Source organism: Arthrobotrys flagrans, assembly GCF_004000055.1.
Source record: "Arthrobotrys flagrans strain CBS H-5679 chromosome Unknown unitig_8, whole genome shotgun sequence".
NCBI lineage: Eukaryota > Fungi > Ascomycota > Orbiliomycetes > Orbiliales > Orbiliaceae > Arthrobotrys > Arthrobotrys flagrans.
The window spans coordinates 3,673,988-3,694,690 of NW_027137553.1; the positions used below are offsets into that span (position 1 = coordinate 3,673,988).

General features: G+C 46.4%; 9 protein-coding genes across 9 annotated transcripts; 3 read left to right on the forward strand and 6 right to left on the reverse strand.

The window, feature by feature from the left end:
• Window positions 1-23: 23 nt before the first annotated feature.
• DFL_007550 (uncharacterized protein) lies at window positions 24-2,583 on the forward strand (the record flags this gene model as incomplete). The annotated part of the gene is made up of 4 exons (XM_067637150.1): window positions 24-493; window positions 580-677; window positions 749-1,632; window positions 1,696-2,583. The coding sequence occupies 4 exons, from the start codon at window positions 24-26 to the stop codon at window positions 2,581-2,583; spliced, it is 2,340 nt and encodes a 779-aa protein (XP_067488695.1).
• A 159-nt stretch (window positions 2,584-2,742) lies between these two features.
• Window positions 2,743-3,946, reverse strand: DFL_007551 (uncharacterized protein; the record flags this gene model as incomplete). The annotated part of the gene is made up of 3 exons (XM_067637151.1): window positions 2,743-3,758; window positions 3,824-3,840; window positions 3,903-3,946. 3 exons carry the CDS (start codon window positions 3,944-3,946, stop codon window positions 2,743-2,745), a joined length of 1,077 nt encoding a protein of 358 aa, XP_067488696.1.
• Window positions 3,947-4,505: 559 nt separating this feature from the next.
• Window positions 4,506-5,633, forward strand: DFL_007552 (uncharacterized protein; the record flags this gene model as incomplete). The annotated part of the gene is made up of 2 exons (XM_067637152.1): window positions 4,506-5,396; window positions 5,469-5,633. 2 exons carry the CDS (start codon window positions 4,506-4,508, stop codon window positions 5,631-5,633), a joined length of 1,056 nt encoding a protein of 351 aa, XP_067488697.1.
• A 245-nt stretch (window positions 5,634-5,878) lies between these two features.
• Window positions 5,879-7,096, reverse strand: DFL_007553 (uncharacterized protein; the record flags this gene model as incomplete). The annotated part of the gene is made up of 3 exons (XM_067637153.1): window positions 5,879-6,639; window positions 6,728-6,994; window positions 7,081-7,096. 3 exons carry the CDS (start codon window positions 7,094-7,096, stop codon window positions 5,879-5,881), a joined length of 1,044 nt encoding a protein of 347 aa, XP_067488698.1.
• A 986-nt stretch (window positions 7,097-8,082) lies between these two features.
• DFL_007554 (uncharacterized protein) lies at window positions 8,083-9,618 on the reverse strand (the record flags this gene model as incomplete). The annotated part of the gene is made up of 1 exon (XM_067637154.1): window positions 8,083-9,618. The coding sequence occupies one exon, from the start codon at window positions 9,616-9,618 to the stop codon at window positions 8,083-8,085; it is 1,536 nt and encodes a 511-aa protein (XP_067488699.1).
• Window positions 9,619-9,909: 291 nt separating this feature from the next.
• Window positions 9,910-12,452, reverse strand: DFL_007555 (uncharacterized protein; the record flags this gene model as incomplete). Its single annotated transcript, XM_067637155.1, has 7 exons — window positions 9,910-10,343; window positions 10,402-10,529; window positions 10,582-10,685; window positions 10,744-11,157; window positions 11,215-11,358; window positions 11,426-11,838; window positions 11,921-12,452. 7 exons carry the CDS (start codon window positions 12,450-12,452, stop codon window positions 9,910-9,912), a joined length of 2,169 nt encoding a protein of 722 aa, XP_067488700.1.
• Window positions 12,453-13,381: 929 nt separating this feature from the next.
• Window positions 13,382-14,450, forward strand: DFL_007556 (uncharacterized protein; the record flags this gene model as incomplete). Its single annotated transcript, XM_067637156.1, has 2 exons — window positions 13,382-13,571; window positions 13,642-14,450. The coding sequence occupies 2 exons, from the start codon at window positions 13,382-13,384 to the stop codon at window positions 14,448-14,450; spliced, it is 999 nt and encodes a 332-aa protein (XP_067488701.1).
• Window positions 14,451-16,287: 1,837 nt separating this feature from the next.
• Window positions 16,288-18,417, reverse strand: DFL_007557 (uncharacterized protein; the record flags this gene model as incomplete). The annotated part of the gene is made up of 2 exons (XM_067637157.1): window positions 16,288-17,376; window positions 17,452-18,417. The coding sequence occupies 2 exons, from the start codon at window positions 18,415-18,417 to the stop codon at window positions 16,288-16,290; spliced, it is 2,055 nt and encodes a 684-aa protein (XP_067488702.1).
• A 1,243-nt stretch (window positions 18,418-19,660) lies between these two features.
• On the reverse strand, window positions 19,661-20,329 carry DFL_007558 (uncharacterized protein; the record flags this gene model as incomplete). The annotated part of the gene is made up of 4 exons (XM_067637158.1): window positions 19,661-19,764; window positions 19,820-19,936; window positions 19,993-20,231; window positions 20,307-20,329. The coding sequence occupies 4 exons, from the start codon at window positions 20,327-20,329 to the stop codon at window positions 19,661-19,663; spliced, it is 483 nt and encodes a 160-aa protein (XP_067488703.1).
• Window positions 20,330-20,703: the final 374 nt, after the last annotated feature.

Below are 20,703 nucleotides of genomic sequence, written 5' to 3' on the forward strand. Positions count from 1 at the left end.
AGAAGAAAAAAATACCCAAAACCATGAACGACGCAGGTGCAGACGAGGCTGTTAAAGACCTGGCCGAGTCGCACGCAAGACAACCCGACCACAACCGGTTTCTTTCTCCGATATATCATAACAACAAGCAGTCCTCACGTCCTAACAGTGAGACGAGTTCTGTTAGCAGTGTTCCGACGCATAATTCCCAGAAGGAGAATGTTGGATTAGGACCGTCGAGACCGCATAGGACATCGTGTTTTTGGGAGAGGTTTAGTCATGATTCGAGAGAAGATGAGGAAGAGGAAATTGAAAACGTGAGGAGAAGTAGGAATGGAGACCTTGGGCCGGAGACTAGGGGCGTCGATACTAGAAATGGAAGTACGAATTCGAGTTCACCGACGAGGGAGGTTGAAGTAGGTCCGATGGACCCGAATGAGCAGGGAGATGAGGAAGAGAATATTAGAGAGCTTCATGGGATGGAGAAGGGACAAGAAGATGAGCAACTACCTGGGTAAGGATGCACTGACCAGAAATTACAAGCTGGGAGCACGATCTACAAGTAAACCAAGACGCTAATCTCTAGTTTCTATATCATAGGGTGTACTTTTTTCTAAGCGAAGCTTTCCCATTAATTTCAGCAACATTAGGACCTTTAGCAAACGTTACGTCGATATGTGCTTTAGCCGTCCCTTGGAGTGAGTAAGATATGTTTCATTCGTATATATATTAAAGTAAATTGATCGCGATGACTAATAAGAATCCTTAGGAGTCTATACTCCCGCAAATTCGTCCTCCCCACTTGACGATAGTTTGAAAATCGCGGATCCTCCCTGGTCCCTAGCTTTAAATGCCGTCTCTCTTGCCTGCGGGTTTGCAGCCAACGTAATTCTCCTCCTCAACTTATCCCGACGTATACAATCCGCGCATCTCCAACCTATCACAATCACCCTCTGGTACTTAGCTTCGTTCTTACTTATAGCTCTCCTCGCTGCCTACCGCCGACATCTTTACTCTGTCCCCCGGGAGCATCACTCTTGGAGCCAGGCATTCTACTACGGCATCATTGCCGCATCACTATACTTCCTCATTGCGACGCTTCTAGTTGGGAACTATATCGGCGTATTAACCGGGAAATACGCAAGACAATTCACATTAACAATATCACAGCGTACATTAATGTTACAAACTATGAGTCTGATGGGGTGGCTTTGCCTTGGCGCCGGGGTCTTTGCAAAACTCGAGGGATGGGCGTATCTCGACGGAGTTTATTTCTGTGATACGACTCTCTTGGTCATAGGGCTGGGGGATTATACACTCACTACAAAAGCCGGACGAGCTTTGCTATTCCCGTATGCTACGGTGGGGATTGTAACTGTCGGTTTGATAATAAGTAGTATTCGAAGGTTGGTGCTGGAACGGGGAAAGAGGAAAGTTAGGAGAAGGCTATTAGAGAAGCAAAGAGAAGTCATTGTCGACGGTGGACAACAGGGCGTCGTGAATAAGGCTGAGAGCGAAAAAGAAAGATTTGAACTTATGAGGAAGGCGCAAGATAGGGCGGACAGAAAGAGGAAGTGGATGAGCCTGTGTACGTCTGTATCCTTCTTTTTGGTATTTTGGCTCGGTGGAGCGTTTGTGTTTATGAAGGCGGAGGTAAGTTTAGTCATGGTAACATTGTCAGGGTTCAAATAACTGATATAGAGTCCGTATTTATAGAAAGATCAAAAGTGGACTTACTTCGAATCACTATACTTCTGCTACACCACAATCCTGACAATTGGGTATGGCGACTTCTACCCCACGTCGAACTCCGCAAAACCATTCTTTGTCATCTGGACTCTTCTTGCGGTCCCAATGATGACAATACTCGTCTCTAACCTCGGCGACACAATTATCGTTATCATTAAGAATGTGACTTTATGGCTAGGAGAATGGACAGTTTTACCTGAAGAAAAGCTGTCAGAGCTAGGTGGTCGGAATCGATGGCTCAGGACAGAAACACAAAGGCGACGGCAACAGAGACTTCAAAGATCCGAGAAATTTCAAGAAGCACAAAGAGAGCGGCAAGAACAGAGACGCCGCCAAATGGGGGACGATGGCGACGAAAATGTCGAAGAAAAGAGTGAATTGGAACGGATAGGAACAGGGCTAATAACTCGGGAAGAAAAAGAAGAGCGGGACTATGGGAGCAGAGAGGACAAGAATAGTATTTTGTTCCATGATTTGGCCTTTGCAATCCAGAAGCTTATCCCGGACCTTACTGGGAATTCGCCCAAGCAGTATAGTTATGAAGAATGGTCGAGTTACTTGAAGCTCATCAACATGCAGGACCCCAGGTCGAGGACTCAGCCGTCACCAAGAACTAGTAAACCGGGAGCCGAGGGAACCGAAAAGGCTGCGGAGGCTGACTGGTTGGGAGAAAACAGCCCGTTGATGAGTAGGCAAAGTGAAACGGAATGGTTGCTTACAAGGTTATGCAGTAGGTTAGAAGAATGCTTAAGAGAAGAAAGGGATAACACAAAGAGGACAAGTAAAGGGAAGGCGAGAAGCGAGGGACTTGCCATCGGCAGGGATAGATCGACCGAGATATTTGCATCTACATAAGAGGACGCTGGTTCGACTCTACCTTGAACTGTAATTATATAATAGCTTTGGGGTTGACCAATGAACCCTGAATTAAATATCCAAACGCCTAAAAATGCATCGAGATATATACTAAAGAGGACAAACTCATTTGTAGATTAGGTATCGCTCTTTCGAATATCAAAGCGAAATCCTGTGGGTCTCCTGTTGGGGTACTCCGATACCCCCCACAGTCCTTGCAATGCATCCCGGATCGGCCAATACCACATCCATCTCTTTTCTCGTCCGTATTAACGTCATTCCGGCCATAGCTGTCCCATTCAAATTCAGACCTGGACATTTGATAGCAACTCCATCCACAACTACTCCGCTATCCTCTTCTTGGTCAACGACGTACACCGTCTCCGTGGTCCTTGGTAGGATCCCCATCCACCCTTTCGTGAATGCTATGTTGTAACTAAATGGTACATCTACATCCATCGGTCTCTGCGTCGCCGAAATCGAGTCCCATTTTCCATCCACTTCGTTGAGCACAATATCTGTAGGCGTTGTTGGGTGGAATAAAGTGTATTCTGCCAGGGATAGTAGAGTGGTATACATTCTCCACAGTTCCTCGGGTTGACACTCTTCGCGTATCTTCATAAAGTAATGTTTATACATAACTTTACTTTGATATCGGACTTTCAAGTCCCCAACTTTACCTTCCACAACCCCATTCTCGCCTGGATTCGAACTGAACATCTGCTTCGCCCAAAGTCCATCCATTTCTGACCGTGTCAATGGTATAAATTGTAAATGCCGATGCGGTTGGCTAGCTCCCGACTCTCTTCCGCTATTGAAGAACCCATATAAAAATTGATGTTCTCCCGCTTCGCTAGGCACGTCCGTTCCGTCACTGCTATCACTTTCCCAGCCCCTTAGCACGCTTAAAACGCCTTCCAAATCACCAGCTGTCAAAGGATATCCCTGCTTTTGGGACTCATTCGTCGCTAAAATAAAATGGCCGGGGACAACCGGGAATTTATTTAGAACGAGATAGTGCGATCGAGGAATGGCAGTGACATAAAGAGCTGGGTTCGGAGGCAAGAAGGGATTTGATTTTGAAGCTGGGTTTGGGGGGTAGAGTGGGATGGATTCTGCGGTTGGGACGCTGATATGGGTTTTTTGAGAAGGTTTGGGGCATATCGGATTTGATACTGACGAATAAGGGAATGTTAGTGATTTAAAAGCTGAAGATTAGATAAATAAGGTCAGTTCATACATTTATTCCATCGTGGGCTATGTTATGAACTTCGGTCTCGGATAACGTTAATGCTCCGGCCTTGAGCGCTCGTTTGTACGTTGCGAATACCAGCGAACGCAGGGACTGTGTCGAGGCAGCCATTATGATACAAATCCACCAACTGCAGTTTCTAGCAGCCCTTACGAACCTCTAAGTCCGCGAGACTCAATTGAACAAAACCCAATGGAGTCGTGAGCGGGGCAGAGTCGGCTCGAGAACAGTGTCCGCGCAGTACTGGTGGGGCTCAGGAGGTTGAAAACTGACTAGCTCGGAATTCGGTAACGATTGACATGATCCTATTGCAATGCCATGCATTTCAACACCAGACAATAACACACTAACTCCGAACCGCCAGCCACATTCCTCAGGTCCACACGGAAAAGCCCCGTCGATGGAATCTAGTTCTAGGTTCTTCAGCTGTTTGGAGACCAGGCCGCGTAGTCTTTGTCGGGGTTTTAGTGGTGTTTTCTGCAGCCAGTAACCAATCAGCTTTGACGTCACCGCCCAGGTTGCTGGGCTGCGGTGTTATATAAAGCCCCTCTTTACCCCGCTATCAATTTAATATACTTCCCGTTGCTTTCCCAAAATCATTTCTATTACGGCCAAAAAGCCTCTTGAAATTATTTTAAACTCTATCAATTGAATCCCGCTTTTATTAAAAATGTCTTACGATCGTGATAATTCTTACGGCGGAAGTGGTGGGGGTGGTTATGGTGGACGGGACGACGATAGACGTCGAAATGACGATTCCAACAGACGTGATAATGATAGCTACGGACGTCGCGATGATGACCGTCGCGATGACAGACGCGATGACCGTCGAAATGACGGGGGCTACGGCGGTGGCTCTGGATATGGTGGATCCGGTGGCGGTGGCTCATACGGTTCTGGAGGCAACTCTGGATATGGCGGCTCTGGAGGTAACTCTGGATATGGCGGTTCCGGAGGTAACTCTGGATATGGTGGCTCTGGAGGTGGCTCTGGATATGGCGGTTCTGGTGGTGGCACCTACGGCGGATCTGGCGGCGGCAATTCTGGATATGGCGGTCGTGATGACCGAGACTCAGACCGTCGAGATCACGGAAGCTCTGGATCTTATGGCCGAGACGACCGTCGTGATGACCGACGAGACGACCATAGGGACAACCACGGCAGCTCTGAATACCGTCGTCCACAAGGCAGTGGCACCCACGGATACGACGACGACAGTGAAGACGACTTCGAACAAGCTAAGAGGACCGCAAAGAAACAATCCGGCGATGAAGAGGGCAATCTTTTCTCTACTGCCTTGAGCTTCTTGAGTGACAAGAAGAAGAATAAGAAGATCAATACTGATGACTTCGATGAAGAAAAAGTCGCTAAGGCCCACAAGAATACCTACGGAAGTGGTGGTAGCAGCAACAACGATTCCGGTACTATTGGTGCTGCTGCCGCCATGGAGGCATTGAAGATGTTCAGCGGTGGGAGTAGCAGCAGCGGTGGCGGAAAGCAGGACAAGAATCAACTTATCGGATTGGCCATGAGCCAGGCTGCAAAGATGATGTCCGGGAAGGTATGATGCATTATTAAACTCTCGACCTCATATCAATTCGAATGTAACTCTAACATTCTATTTCTCATCTAGCCCCAAGAAGAGAAACAAAGTGCCGTTAACCAGGCCGCTGAAATGGCGCTCAAGATGTACTTGAAGAGTGGAAAGGATAGCAGTTCATCTGGTGGCAACAGCAGCAGCGGTGGTCTCGGTGCCGGTGACTTGCTTGGGCTTGCCTCCAAGTTCCTTTCGAAATAAATGCTGCAAGACCAACTTCACGAACTTCATGATTGGTACCTAGCTAGTTCCGTTGGGTTATGATTAAAATTGCAAACAACAAAGCCTGCATTGCGTTAGATAAAATGCAAAGTCTTAAGGACTAAGATTATGAATCGAGTTCATTCGAATTCCGTGTTCGATCGACTTCTATCTCTACTAGTATACTCTGGCTACGTGTGTACATATCCTAAACCTGATATATATTTCTCTTTAGTCCCAGGATCCTAAAACAATCCTATCCACCGACTCGCCTCTTCCAATTGATTCAAAGCCACTTTCGATCCCTCTAACATCCACGCAGTAGAAAACAAACAATGTGCATACCCGCTATGAATCTGAACCCGAGTATCCACATCCAAGCCTTTCATCCTCTCCGCAAACAATAATTGTCCATCTCTTAAAACATCCATTCCATAAGCTTCGTGATAAACCTTAGGAAACTGCTTGAGCTCCTCATCACCTAACGCAACCAACGGACTAAAATATTTATCCGCCTCAGGCGGCGAATTCCTCCATGCAGTATATCGATCCATATCTGCAGAATTGACGAAGGGAGCATCTTTATTCTGTATAATACTATGCCCTTGATCGCTTGAAATTTTCTCCGTTGGGAAAAGATGTGCATCAACAGCTGGGAGTCCATGTAGGAACAGTCCCTTTATCACACCGGCTCGGTTACTCTCAATATCAATAATCGCGGATGCGGTTGCGATTTGTGCGCCTGCCGAAGTACCGTACAAATAAACCTTTTCGGTATCGAACTCCGGGATGCCCCATGTTTTGAGTGAAGTTTTTTCTTTGTTGACGGCTGCATGGTGAACGGCGCGGTAGACCCCGTAACAGTCGTTTTGAGGAGTGTTGTAGGAGTTTTCAGGACAGAATCTGTAATCGACGTTTAGGACGATAACGTTGTGACTTGCGAACCAGAGACAGTGTGGATGGCCAAATTCGACGTTTCCACCGATCCAGCCGCCGCCGTGGAAGTCTATTAATTTCCCGATTTCAAGGTTAGTATTATATTATAGCTACTGAGAGTCTATAGCTATATATTGAATTTGAAAATCGCTACTTACGGAACAAAATAGAGGGTAATTTATTCTCAGCTGTAGCCCTCGCGGTTTCATTTGGCGTATACACTCTGACTGGAATCGGAGTCCCATCACGGATTGCTATCGTGGTTTCTGTTACATCACAATTTTTGGGACCCTGGTAGAGGGTGTTTGGGAATGTAGCCAAGTTATCCAGGACTCTACGATAGTCCTCGAGAGTATAGTTTGCGGAGTCGGCTCTCGGTAGAATTGTAAGCAAATGCTCGAACTCAGGAGTGATTTTGCTGTGTTCTAGATATTTCGTAAATGTTAGAAATTTGAGATTTAAAATGCTTTCTTTGGTTCTATATCTATATCTGGAACGTGAAGTATTTTACCTGCGTAGGATGTCATTTTGCGAAGGAATTAATTGTCAACGGGTATTGAATCAAAATATCTAGATAAAGGTATAGCTAAGAGATTTATCTTGAAAACGCAATCGCATAGATAGATGATATTGATATAGATAGATGGAGTATAATTTACAATCAATTCGCTGTCCTACCTTAACCGGCTTTTATATCAAAAAGCGGGGCCATGAAAGAAACCCTTGCAGCTCAACTCGATCCGAGGCCGCCCAGGCCGCGGCGACGTCTATAGGCTCAATATGGCAATTTCAGATCTATATTGCATGTGTAATCCCTGTAAATCAACCCCGGATTATTAGCTATACAGTACCAGTTACACATCATGTATCATATCAGAACCTAACATTTTTGCTTCCAAAGCTTCTATACTTATATGCATGTCTTGAATCAGAAAATATTTAGCTCCGGATCCGCCTACTCTAGAAATATTATGCCGCGGGAATCGCGATATGGACGGCAAATTTCTAATCACGGAACTCGTAATTCGCGATATCTATTCATATAATTTATTTTTTAGGGATGAAGGGTCTCGATGTTAAAGGTGTCATACTATTCGGGCGGTGGTTATCTTCCCGAAGATGGGGAAACTCAAGAGAGTTTAGCCGAGACCTTGAAGTTCTCCCGGCCGAAAGGCTTACCAGCCGAATTGACAAGATCAGACGCATCTAGCTTGCGTATAAGAATAGAAATAAAATCGGATAGGATTAATAATTTAAAGATTGGGATCCTAGTTTGTGATGGAGATAGCCTTAAATAGTAATTAATTGTATCCGTCTTTTATATTTCGGTGTTAAGATGTTTTCTATAGTCGGTTGGGAACCCGCCCAAATATAGCGAATTCGAGAAGCCAAAACCTGGAACCCCAGCTTGGTTCAATATCGTCATCATCTCTACTCAACTAGTGCGTGTGAAGTTGATATCGTATAACTCCTATTGCCAGATTCTTCGTCACATGAGATATGTTGAAATACATCACATCTCATTGCTAAATCCCACATTGCCTTTCAGACCTCTCCAGCTAACGTTCTTCCTTTTCCTTGCGCCTGTTTCTTCTTCTGGTAAAAGGTCTTTGAGCTGTTCAAGCAGTTTATCCACCTCCTCTAGCTTTACTTCTGCATAAGTTGCATCCTTGTCGGTTTCAGCTCTGGTGCTTCTCTCTGCATCTTCAGCAGCTGCTTCCCACACCCTTGCAAGCTCCAGGCTACCCTGGAAAGGATTTGAGTTTCCCTCATGAACTTCTCTATGCTGTATCCTAACACCGCCGCCCCCAAAATTGTCTAACAGTTGACTTTCGCTCCTCAGTTTCCCCATTACTCCTTCTAATTCTCTGGCCGCTACATTGTTGCCTTCCTTCATCGCTTTCATTAGTTCTCCGAGCTCATCCATCTTCTCTTTCCAATAGCCTAGCTCTCCTATAGCCCCTAATAACTCCGGCATCTCGCCTCTCCCTAAACCGGGTCCGGAGTTTGCCGTATTACTCCTTTCTCGACCCATCTTTTGTGGAATCGCCTCTCTTTTAATAGGCTGACTTGCCAGAAGGAATGCATGTAGCATCCGTTCTCTACCCTCCACATAGTCTTCGTAGGCCCTTTTGATCTCCGCCAGCTCCTCATCTAGATCAAACTCCTCCTCTCCATGGACCATATCCACAGCCTTTCCTTTGCTTGGGGTTGCGCTTCCTTCCCCTGCCAGTCTTAGCTGCTCATCGAGCCATATCTCCAACTCTTCCTTCGCAGCGACCATACCCGCCGTTTTCACTTCCTCAGGTAAATTCGCCATATCAACGTCTTTAACCTTCTCCTTCACCTCTGCCAACAATCTCTTCTCCTCATCCAACCGTCTCTTCGCGTCTACCACCGCCTTCTCAAGCGGTAATAGAGACTCTTCATCCCCTCCTGCCGTCCCACCAGCTTGATCCTTCCCCGCCAACAGCCCACCAGGCGGTGTAGGCGGTAATTGCTGATTATACCTCGCAAACACACTGGCTAGCGATGTATTCTTCCCCTGTGCCAACGCCGTAATCTTCTGCTGATACTTCCCCAACACCGTCAATTGAGATAACACCCTTCTGAGTTCTAAAACCTGATCATACGTTTGCGTCCAATCCGTAGGTAACGGTGTAACGCCAGTACTAATCCTTCGACTACGAGAACGGACATGTGACGGTGTCTGTTGCTGTTGCTGTTGGTGGGAAAATACTGCTGTAGATTTTGTAGTGGTATCTGAATCCCCGACGGGGAGTTTGATGTCGGCGGTCAATTCGGCCCATTGTTTTCGTAATCGTAGGTTCTCGACGGCGGCATTATAGTATGCTTTTCGTGTACCGGTTAATATGCGTACGGCGCGTTGGGCAGTAAGTGATGGTGTGGGTGAGGTTGAAGAAGCGATTAGAGTTGTGAGAGTGGAGGAAAGGTGTCGGCGGGTGAGAGTTACTTCGGAGGCAGGGTGGATGAAGGGGGATAAAGCGGATTCGACGGCGGGGAGGACGGGGAGGCTTGGTTGAGACATCGCTTGGTGGTTGAAAGGTTATTGTGAGAGCTTGTGAGCTTGGGAAGTTATATGGGGGGGAATAGCTTTGGGGGAAATACCACAGACAACACGGGCTGCTTCGATTATCGCGTCCCCAAATATCAAATCATTCACGACGGTAATTATTGTAATGGAATGGGAAATATATAACAAACGGCCGTAAAATAGTATATATACATAACCGCTAAACAAGCTGCAAAGCATGTTATGAAATAATGTGCATGCTAAACTGGATATCCCGGACAATATATCGACAGAGAAAACGATTAACTACTGCAACTCCACGCTCACCGCGCCATAACTAACACCCTTATACACCAGCTCAAAGGTCATATACCCAGCTCTTAATGTCATATCCACACGATACGCGCATGTGAAAATCTTCTTCATAAACCCGTACTCCACATCAAAAATCCTCTTACTCTGATTCGTCAGGTCTGCCGTCAATTTACACAGGATCTTAACCCGTGGTGTCATCCTCGTAGGTGGGATATCATCCTCACAAACGACAATGGTATCTACCCATGGTGTAGTTTTCCGGAACGTACGGTGGAATTGTTGAGATATCTTTTTGTCGTCGGAGATTTCGGCGCCTTTGTAGACGAACCAGGAGATTTGGTTGCGTGCCATTTTTAGGCCGGTGAGGGGGTCTATGAAGGCGTCTTCCTCGAGATGTTGACCGGGGATGAAATGGGCGATCATAACTATTCATGTTATCACATTAGAGCCCCTTCATGAATTGAGAATGGTGGGAAGACCTACGGGTTCCATAATGTTTTCGGCACTTTCGCACAAACATTGCGCGAGTTGGGTCGCCAATGCTGCCAACCTGTTGAAGGGCAGCAAGATCGATTCCTCTTATTACGGCGCCCTTGACTACTGCGACATCACTATTAATTTGTTAGCGAAATGAAACTAATGAGACGCTAGTTAGATACTTACCCATCCTTAGGTTGCAGAACATGAATTCCTTGCGGTTTAGCCCATTCTCTGACCCTCTTGTATAGGTAAGGCGACTGCCCAAACCCGCCGACCAGTAGAATTTGCTATTCAAAATTAGCTTTCTGGTTTCTCCAATTCTTGCGACCAAACAGAAATGCATACCCTATTACTAACCGTCCTATCCACATGAGCAATCTGCCTAACCTGCTCCGCGATCAACCCAATAACCTTATCAATCACCGGATCAAAAAGCCACCGCATCTCCTCCCTTGTAATCTCAAATTCACCATCCACAACCCTCGCCTCAGGAATATTGTTTTTGCCGGGTACAATAACTGAGTAAGTCTCCTGATCTTCTCGATCTCGGAATCCGCATTTTACTTCTTCAAAGTTCCGCATTACTCGCTGACGTTGGGCTACCCGTAGAGAGTCGTAGTGCTCGCCCATTCGGGTTCTGAAGAAGTCTTCGAAGGCTTGGTCGATGTACGTGCTACCGCAGGTGTCGCCGGTACCGACGACGGCTTCGTCGACTTCGAGACGGGGATGGACGCGGCGAATGTTGTAGGATATTAAGTCCTGAATGTATATTAGTATTTAGTAGCACTAGAATAGTGGGCCTATTGCTATACTTACGACCGTGCCACCGCCAGCATCGCAAACAATGATCTTGTCCCCGACATTCGCAGATGTCTCCGAAGATCTTAGAGTATATAAAGCTGCGGCCTCAGGTTCTGTGCACATATTTAATGTGTGGTTCGTCGCAAATCCCGCTCGCTCCTATTCCCCCAACGTCCCATTAATCCCGTTCTGCCGTCTTCACATCAAATCTTCATGGAATACGTACCGCCGCCCTCTTCGTCCTCGCACAAGCCTGTTCATTCCAAACAGCTGGAATAGTCAACACAAAATCCACCTGCGTAATATCCATAACCGCCTTGCCCCTTTGCAAGGATAGCTGCGTAATAGCATGTTGATACACCGCGCTTAAAAAGTCCGCTACAACGTCTTCGATACTCTTCCCGGGTGGGAGATCACATAATCCTGCGATTTCTTCGTCTGAGTATTCCAGGAATAGTTTAAACCATTTTAGGATTGCGAGTGTGGGTTGGATATCGTAGCCCCATGAGAACTGGCCGCCTGTGAGTGGATAGGCGATTTCAGTGGGAACCTGGGAGAGGGCGCGGGTGCCGCAGTTGGGCCAGTTTTGGATTATGGAGATTTGGGGTTCACCAGGGGTTGTATCTGCGAATGCGAGGCCTAAATTCACATAGGGATAATACTATGAGTTTGAGTGCCGAATACGATGGGCTTGATAATTACGGATATTGCTGGGGTTTACCTGAATACGTTGTTCCGAAATCCAAGCCTACTATGATTTTATGTCGTCCATACTGTGCGCCAGGTGCCGGCCCTGCGAAGTTTTGGACTTGGTATATCTGCCCCGCCGGCGGTGCTGCATTCTGCATAAACGCCGAATTCCCCTGAGGATGGTACCGTTGAACCGGTGGAATCCCCATAGTAAGGGGAGGTGCCTGCTGCGGACCATGCTGGAACTGCTGGTGCTGTTGAAATCCCGTATTCTGGGGCGAAAACTGGGAGTGTGCTTGAAACTGCGGATGCTGGAATTGCTGCTGGGGCGGTTGCTGTTGAAATTGAGGGTTCGGCGGAGCTGCTTGGGGTACCGGTTGTTGAGGAGGGAACGGTACTTTCTGGTCGTATGGATTTGCGTAGTTTGCGGGGCCTTGGTTAACGGGTCGCTGATATTCCGCTTGTGATTGACCGGACCATTGGGGTGTTATTGGGGCAGCTTGGTTTTGAGGTTGCTGGTATTGATTGAAAGCTGGATTCCCAGCCTGCTGAGGGGCATACATCGTCGTACGTCTTTTGATGTGTGCGGTTATAGGTATTTATTTGGGTAAAATCGATCGAGATCCAAATTAATATCCCCGGGGGTAGTATAGTTAAATCTACTTCTAAACTGGGGGTACAAGACTATATACGCAAAGCCACGGAGGAAAGAATGTCAAGAAACAAAAGGATTAGAATAAAATGCGACGTCACGAAATCAATCCGGAAGAGGGAAAAAAGGGTTCTCTAGATGGCGGCGAAGGGCTCCTGGCAACTTATATCCCATGTGCCGTACTTCGTGGGATTTGGCGAAAAACTAGGGATTTGCGGCTGATAGAAATAGAAATCAAACCACCATCTTCGAGTTAGGCATCTCTTATTGCTAATATTGGCCGCTAACTAGGGTTTGAGGGAGGGGATGGAACATTAGCTGCAGGCCGTTAAGCTTTCTTTCCCTCCCTCACCGCAGAACAGAAACAAAAAAGCTGAATTTGAAAAGCCTCGTGGGTCGGAACTTGGACACCATAGCTTGGGTCGACAAATTGACTCTAGTTCCACATGTGCCGGTCGACTGCATGCACGATGCCAATCCCGGCGCTTTTGGGCAAGTGATGTGGAGATTAATTGGGAGACAATGACCAATGAAAATAGGCCAAAAGAGCCGCATCGCAGTCTGGAACCAACTCCGCGAAGACTCACAGACTTTAATGGGTGAAATTCACCCGTTTAACTTTTGCCAAAAAGATTCCAATCATGAATTCACGGAGTCGAATATTCGACTCAACTCGAGTTGTATACAACTCCTTGCACTACCCTCGCTCCTTTAAAGATGCCCGATTTAGTAATTACCCAGTTAGGAAGACGTTGACGTAACATCATCAATCGACCGACGATACGTCGCGTTGTTATGTCGCGATATCAACCCCACAACACCAATAGTCGATTACTCGGAATGGACGAATCTGCCCGCAATATTAATCCCCGGTCTTTCAAACGGAGACGGAATGACATGTCGGCCGACGAAGACGAGACAGACAACGCGGAGAGCCTTCCTCCTAGCGCTCCGTCGGATGAAGCATCGTCTTCTTCGAAGAGTGTAAGGACGGCGAAGTCTACGGCGACCGAGGGGAAGAAGAATGCTTGTAAGCGATATATCGTGGTCCTTATATCTTAGGTTGTATCTACATTGTCCAGTAGCTAATATGAACCAAGTCACCGAATTAATGTCCAAAAAGCCTAAACCTAACCCACCGCCCCCAGCAAAGGCACAACGACCAGTCCCGAATCCATATTTCCTAAACTCTGACCCTCGCGCTGGTCTAGCCGTCTATCTATCCGACCCAGCATCTGTTCCTTCAAAAGCAATGCTATTCTACAACGATGACTTCGTAGTCATCAACGATGTCTTCCCAAAATCAACAGTTCACGCCCTAATCCTCCCTCGAGATATCTCAATAACCCATCTCCACCCACTCGAAATACTAAACTCCAACCCAGAAATACTTGCATCAATTCGCAAAATTGCTGTCGAAACTTGTGATCTATTAGCTAAGGAACTCCGTCGAATCCATCTCAAAACTTCAGTGCTGGAAAAAACTCGTCAAAAAGCATTCGAAGAACTCGAAGAACGAGCAATTTCTGAACCAGGCTTCGACCCTGACTCCGAAGAATCACAAGCACTACTACCTCCCGGCCGAGACTGGGCCTCATGCATAAAAATAGGTGTCCACGCCCGTCCATCAATGACAAATTTTCATATCCACGTAATATCAGAAGATATGCATTCGGAACGGGTGAAGAATAAAAAACATTATAATTCTTTCAACTCGGGATTTTTCGTGAATTTAGACGAGTTCCCGCTTGATAAGGATGATGAAAGGATTCCAGGTGTGGGACATGTAACGAATGGGATGCTTAAGGGGGATATGGTTTGTTGGAAGTGTAAAAGGAATTTTAGGAATAAGTTTAAGGAGCTGAAGGATCATTTAGAGATAGAGTATGAGACATGGAAGAGGATATAGGTAGTTCTTTAGGGTATTGCTTAGTGTTTTTTTACGATTGGTTCAATGGAGCGACCTCGAATATTGCAACATTAATAGCATATAGCGAGAGCAATCAAGGGATGGGTACTCCATAGATTGAGGATAACTATCAATGGTACCGTTAGCTCTAAGCTCTTCTGTATTCTAGCTGTGAGCTTGAGCGCCGCTAGAACCCAACCCCGTCAAAATCGCGTAATATTCCTATACCCCCCAACAAATCAAACAAATTATTCGAAAATCCCTCCCAACGCTATATAACACACCCTTCCTCATCTGAATTGCTAGAGTAGGTGATTTAAGACTTCCATCTATTACTGCTCTCTTTACACCTCGTGCTTTATCGTCTGGACGTAATGCGACATTTCGACCGTCAATTTCCGGTTGCTGGCGCGGATTTTGAGGTAGACTGGTGGACGTTGGTTTGTGGTGTCGGTTACGAATGCGTCGTACCAGTTTGTGGTGCGGGATGGGGTTGATACGCTGTAGCGGGTTTGGCGATTGTTATTTACTATAATAGACCTTATTTCATAGGAATAAATATAATAAAACATGGTCAGCTGCAGCGAAGCTGAGGATGTAAGCGACGAGGGGGAAGGTCGTTTTAAGCAGTATATTTGAATTTCTGGATGGAATTCTACGATTGCATATGTAATACAATATAGAGATAGATTTAGGTACAGTATCTACTGCTTGGCTAACTAAGACAGTGGGTCAGAAATGAGACCATAGGGCCCGTTTATATCTTCCTAACCCCTACTAAAGGTCCAAGGCAAGTAGATTAGCTGAAAGCTTCAAAGCCACTAACTCTCTGTACCACAGCGTCAAATATTCATCACATCTATTACCTCGAACGGCTGAAAAAAATTAACAGAATCGAAATTGGGTAGTACGGATGCTACCTTAGGTCAGCAGGGGCAGCTGAGGGGAAGACGGTGACGTCGTGCGAGCGAAATGTGAGATGCAATTGGAATGTTTGCCATGATGGGCGCACGCCTCTTGAAGAATTGGGCGACCGGCATTTCAGCTTTTGGGCAGCGCACAACTACAGGTTAGGGGTTCGCCGACGCTGTACTCAATTACTTCCTGCGATACTGATTGGTTTAGGTAGGAGAACTACTAGGTCTGTCGGATCGTAGAAGAGTGGTCTAGATGCCCAAAAATCGTTCCGACAGCTGTTCTTAATCTACAACATCCAACACACATGTTCGGGTTACACGAGTGCATGTAGCGATTGTATACAGCTGCTTTAGGTTGGTTTTTTTTATTGTAGCTTTGAGGGTGGTGAAGGCTATTCTTAATTTTCTAGCTATCTAGGTATAAAATCCTGGAATAAAAGGTTTCCTAATCTCTTTCGGGTTTTCACTATACTGGAACTGCAGTTAAACAAGAGTTCGTCTCGACCTCTCCGATATGAAATTTATCGAGCTCTACAACAGACTTCACCGAATATTATTGATGAGCTCCGCGGAGATTGAAAAATGTAGCTGATGGCACAGAAAGCTTGTTACCCATAGTTTATAGAGATTTTCTATCTCTACATACCCTCTTAATCTCGTACGTTGGAAAGTCCTCAAGGTATCATCAAGCTCCAGCTCGATACAATTCAAAATTCCAGACTTACAAAAAAGATTTGAATCCATTTGGTAATGATAATATACACCATATGAATAAAGATGCTATGTAATAGTAGGTAAAATGCATTGGATATCATATACGCACCCTTCAAATAGAACCAACACGAACCAATCGTGTTATGTTATAGCTATAGTATCATATATCATGAGAGATCAAATTAACCACGCCAATAACTAAATTCTCACCACCCGAACTTCTCCGCCAAAATCTCCACATCCTTCCCTTCATATAACAAATCCCTTCCAATGCTCCTAACCTCTCTCATCATAGCATCGGGCCCACAAACCAAGACCCCAGTTCTCCCATTCAATCTTGGCCCATCTTCATCCTCCACGACCCTGACAACCTCTTTTCTCAAATCCGGTCTTTTCCCGTTAACGCCCCGTGTGATAAATTTCCTTACTTCGATCTCAAATCCTCGAGGTAATGTCCTCTTGACTTCTTCCAATTTCTCCAGATCTTCTTCAATCCATTTAAGATGATGCTCGTGGTGTACTATCCACACTAGAACAATCTTTCTCGGCTTTCCACCCTTTCCGCGTTTATTCTTATCCATCTCCCTTCTTACCACTTCACATAGTAGAGGCCAAGCAACCGCAATACCGCTCCCACCAGCAATAAACAGCGACTTCTTATATTCCTTCAAAGACCCCCTCGCATGCTCAGACCCATATGGTCCATCAACAGTAACCTTAACCATCCCACCCATCTCATACAACGCCTCAGTAAACCCCTTCAACTTCCTAATAACCAACACCATCTCCTTCTCCTTCCCATCATCAATACCATTGCCCTCAAGATCATACCCAACCGGCGGGGTAAGTATCGTAAACGGATGAGCTTGAAATCTATTCCACCCCGGAACCGTTAAGAAAACATGTCCCGCAGGTTCCCATTTCATCATCTTCCCCGACCTCCCCTTTCCAAAATTCTTGATGGTGACTTTAATAGTGCTTTCATCAAGAACTCGGACTTCTGCGTCGGCTGACCATCGTTTGTTGTATGCTCTATAAACAATTCTATCGATTGCCCAGATTAGGAATGAAAGGACGACGTAGATTCTTGCGGCAGGGTGGTGGAGGTATAGGAATATCATGGCGATGGTGGCGAAGGAAATGTGTGTGGCTAGAAACATTTCGTAGGCTTTTAGACGGATTTCGTCCATGGAGGTTATGCCAAAGATCCAGAAAGCGATGAAGGAGATTAGGCCGAAAAAGATATCTGGGCGGAGGAGGATACCGATGAAAGTTAGTCCGCGGTCGGTGCCAGCCTGGGATATGTATAGTTAGTATTGAGGAATATTGGTAAAAAGATGCAATCTTTAGAGGGTGAAGAGAGAACATACGATAAAAATTCTATAAACCACATACATCCCAATAAAGTGCACCAAACTAGCAATATGCGAAGTACTAGCAACCATCCGATGAACAATCAAATGTTCTTCATAACTCCATCCGGTCAAATACTTGATCGGCGAGGTCTTCGCTGCCAATATGAAATTCAATGGCTGGTTCATAGTAAAAGTCATCCCCCATCTATCTGCCATCAAGAAAAATCGAAGATCAGCGTTGTTGGTTCTGTCGAGTGGGTAGTAGATTTTATATATTGACAAGAAGATCGATGTCAAGAAGAAGAGTTGGTTAACGATGAGAATCGAATTATGTGGTATTACTCGGCCTCGGCTGTCGTTGGGTCGTTGATAGGTCATGAAACCTTTGAAACGGCGGTATAAGCGGGTGTACCATGGTAATTTCGGGGAGGAGTTTTGAAGAAGAGGTTTAGATTCATCTGGATCTATTTCCGCGGGGATAATAGCGCTGGAGGCACTAGAACTCGAAGCTGTAGATACTGTTTCGACTATTGAAACCTCCAGATTTCCGGTCTTATATCCTTTGTTATCCCTTCCCGTGTTTTCCTCTTTATTCTTTTTCCTTTGAGCCTTTCTATACTCTCTTATCCTGCCCACAGCCTTCCTAACCACAAAAACCCCAATGGGAAACAAAATACAACCAATGTTGTAGTATATACCCAGCCACCTCGTAAACTCCATAGCATCGATAAGAGCATTCTGGTCCCCTTCACGGCCGTCTCCCCCGACAGCTGCCGAAACAGCATTTCGTTTAATAAGCTCCGAAACTCGTTCGCCTAGTACCGGGCGAAGATTAAAATGCGAAGACGGCCACCACATGTTTATGTTCTCGCTATTGTTGGTAGGCGACCCATTTGGATTGGATGCCGAATTAGCGAGTCCCAGAGTTTCTGGGAAATGGAGGTTTGGCAACCGTGTGGGATACGGATGGCGAGGCGACATCTTGGAAACGATGGCATTTAAGTACCTAGATTTGAGCACTTAGTACTTAGGTAAATATTAACGTTAGTTGTCCCCAAATGTAGAAGCCGTAAATGATAGTGCATGCTACATCGGAGTTCAAAAGTCTCGCGCGAGGATTTCTGAAAGTCGGATATACCAAGTTTAAATGATTCAAGGTCAAAAGGATCCCCATGAATAACAGCTAATAGCGAGAAATGGCCAAGAAAAGGCCGCCGGACCTGCTGAGCCAGCTGTTTGTCGGAGCCAACCAGCGTCCTTCCTTCCGATGGCGCCATTCTTGAATTCTTACGTCCGAGGGGGGCAGCTTGAGAATAGTGTCCGAATACTGTCCAGGTTCCCCTCAAGTCCGAATCGGCCTCATTCTTATCATGCGATCAAAAAGTCTACTGGAGCCGAGCTCCGAAGGGCCAAGAAACTGTCCGCGTGGAGGAAACATGAATGGGTGGGTTTGGGAATTAAACCCGACTGTCAAACTTAGCAAACTATTATGTACTGTCGGCAGAAAGGCGACGAAAAAATGGAGAAGATACATTTACATATCGAAATAGGGCGTGCATAAAGCAGGTGGGGGTATCCATTTGGGATGCGCATGCACCCTAAGGCAACCATGTGGTTGCATCCCATGAAGAATTTTTTTCTGCCCTCTTGGAGGGATGCTTGTTATGTACAAGCGGATCTAATCTAAGCTTAAATGTCTGAGGGCTTGCCCAGGAATCCGGTGATATCTAATCTGATGCATCTGATATATGTCTGCAAACAGTTTTGAGGTCACACCGATTTCTTGGTGAGAAGATTAAGCGTTGATTTCACATGGCAGTATGAAAAGGCCTAGGGCCAGGCCAATAATAAGTATATATAGGATTATTGGCCAGAAACTGACAACGGTCTTCCTGACTAAGCTGAGGTGCCCCAGCATCCCCACAACATTGTTCTTGACAAAGCTATGGGCTTGTACAAACTCTTCCTCACGACATCTCCGGAGATATTCATCATTCTCTCGTCTTATTTGTCGCTGGACCTGCATTTCCCACTTCATCTCGTCCAAGCGACTGCCCCTCCCCGGCGCCCAGGACAGGATGAGGAAGTATTCCCCACCCCGCTCCCGGATTGCGCCCTCAGCATCCTATCTGCTCGATGGGAATGGCACTCTGCCCTTCGGCTTCGGGCCTTTCTTCAATTGCAGCTGGTCGGGGGCAGGTGGGTTCTAGAAAAGTAGGGATAACTAGCCGCCAAACTTCCCATCCTTGCCCCCGCCATTCGCTGACAGCGCGGTGACCCCCTTCCTAAGGCGGGTCAAAAAGTCGACACCGTTGGCCATTGTATGCTCTAATGAGCTAGTTAGAAAATGCCCTTTAAAAGATGTAGCTGCCTAGTTACTTACTATTCTGGCCCCACGGCGAAGACTTGCTCTGGGTGGTCCACCCCTTATCGCTATTCTTGTAGAGGACAGGCTTATCATCCCCCGCAGCTTGCGACCCAGCAACTGCATCCGTGTATCCTGTCAAAGTATATCAGCAAAAGAGTCTCCATACTCGACCCACCCGGAGTATCTACCTTTGCCAAGGAGATCTCTGAGCTCCTTCGCATTGAACCCGTTCACGGGCGCATGCTCGTCAACCATACCGCCCGGGAAGCCAGACGAGTTATTAGCGTTATTATTAGAGAAGTTTCGATTATTCTGGGACTGGTAAGAAGAGGATCGTGAGTCGGAGCGACGAGGCTGGTTGTAGTTCTGGGAAGGAGTAGGAGATGGCGAGGCGCTATTATTCTGGGTGGATTGACGACGGCGCCATCTATAAATAGAGAAGCACATGAGTATCAGTATTGGCACTTATATCTGGCGATCGGGCTCGTGGAATCCAGCTCACTTGTTCTCCTCGTTGGCAGACATGGTTAGATGTTCACGTGGTCGGGATGAGTTGACAGTATGTTACAGGTGAAGAGAAGAGGCCAGCTCTGGGGGACTCCCAAGTCGTTACTTCGTCAAACAGAGAGCGAGGTGATGACAGTAATGAATCTGAAGATCGGATGTCGAATGGGAGGCGGTGAGGATGTCCAGAGGAAAGCTGGGAGGTTCGAAGTTTGAGGTTGCAACTGTCGGGGACAATCAATGAGGGACAGCAACGCGACAACACCAAAATAATGCAACAGCTCAACGCAAGTCGTCTACACACCAATCTACGGAGGGTCCCGAGACTAAATCTACGGATAGCCTCGAGCGAGGCCCTATCTTTCTTGCGAGTCCATATTTGATTTCTCCAACCA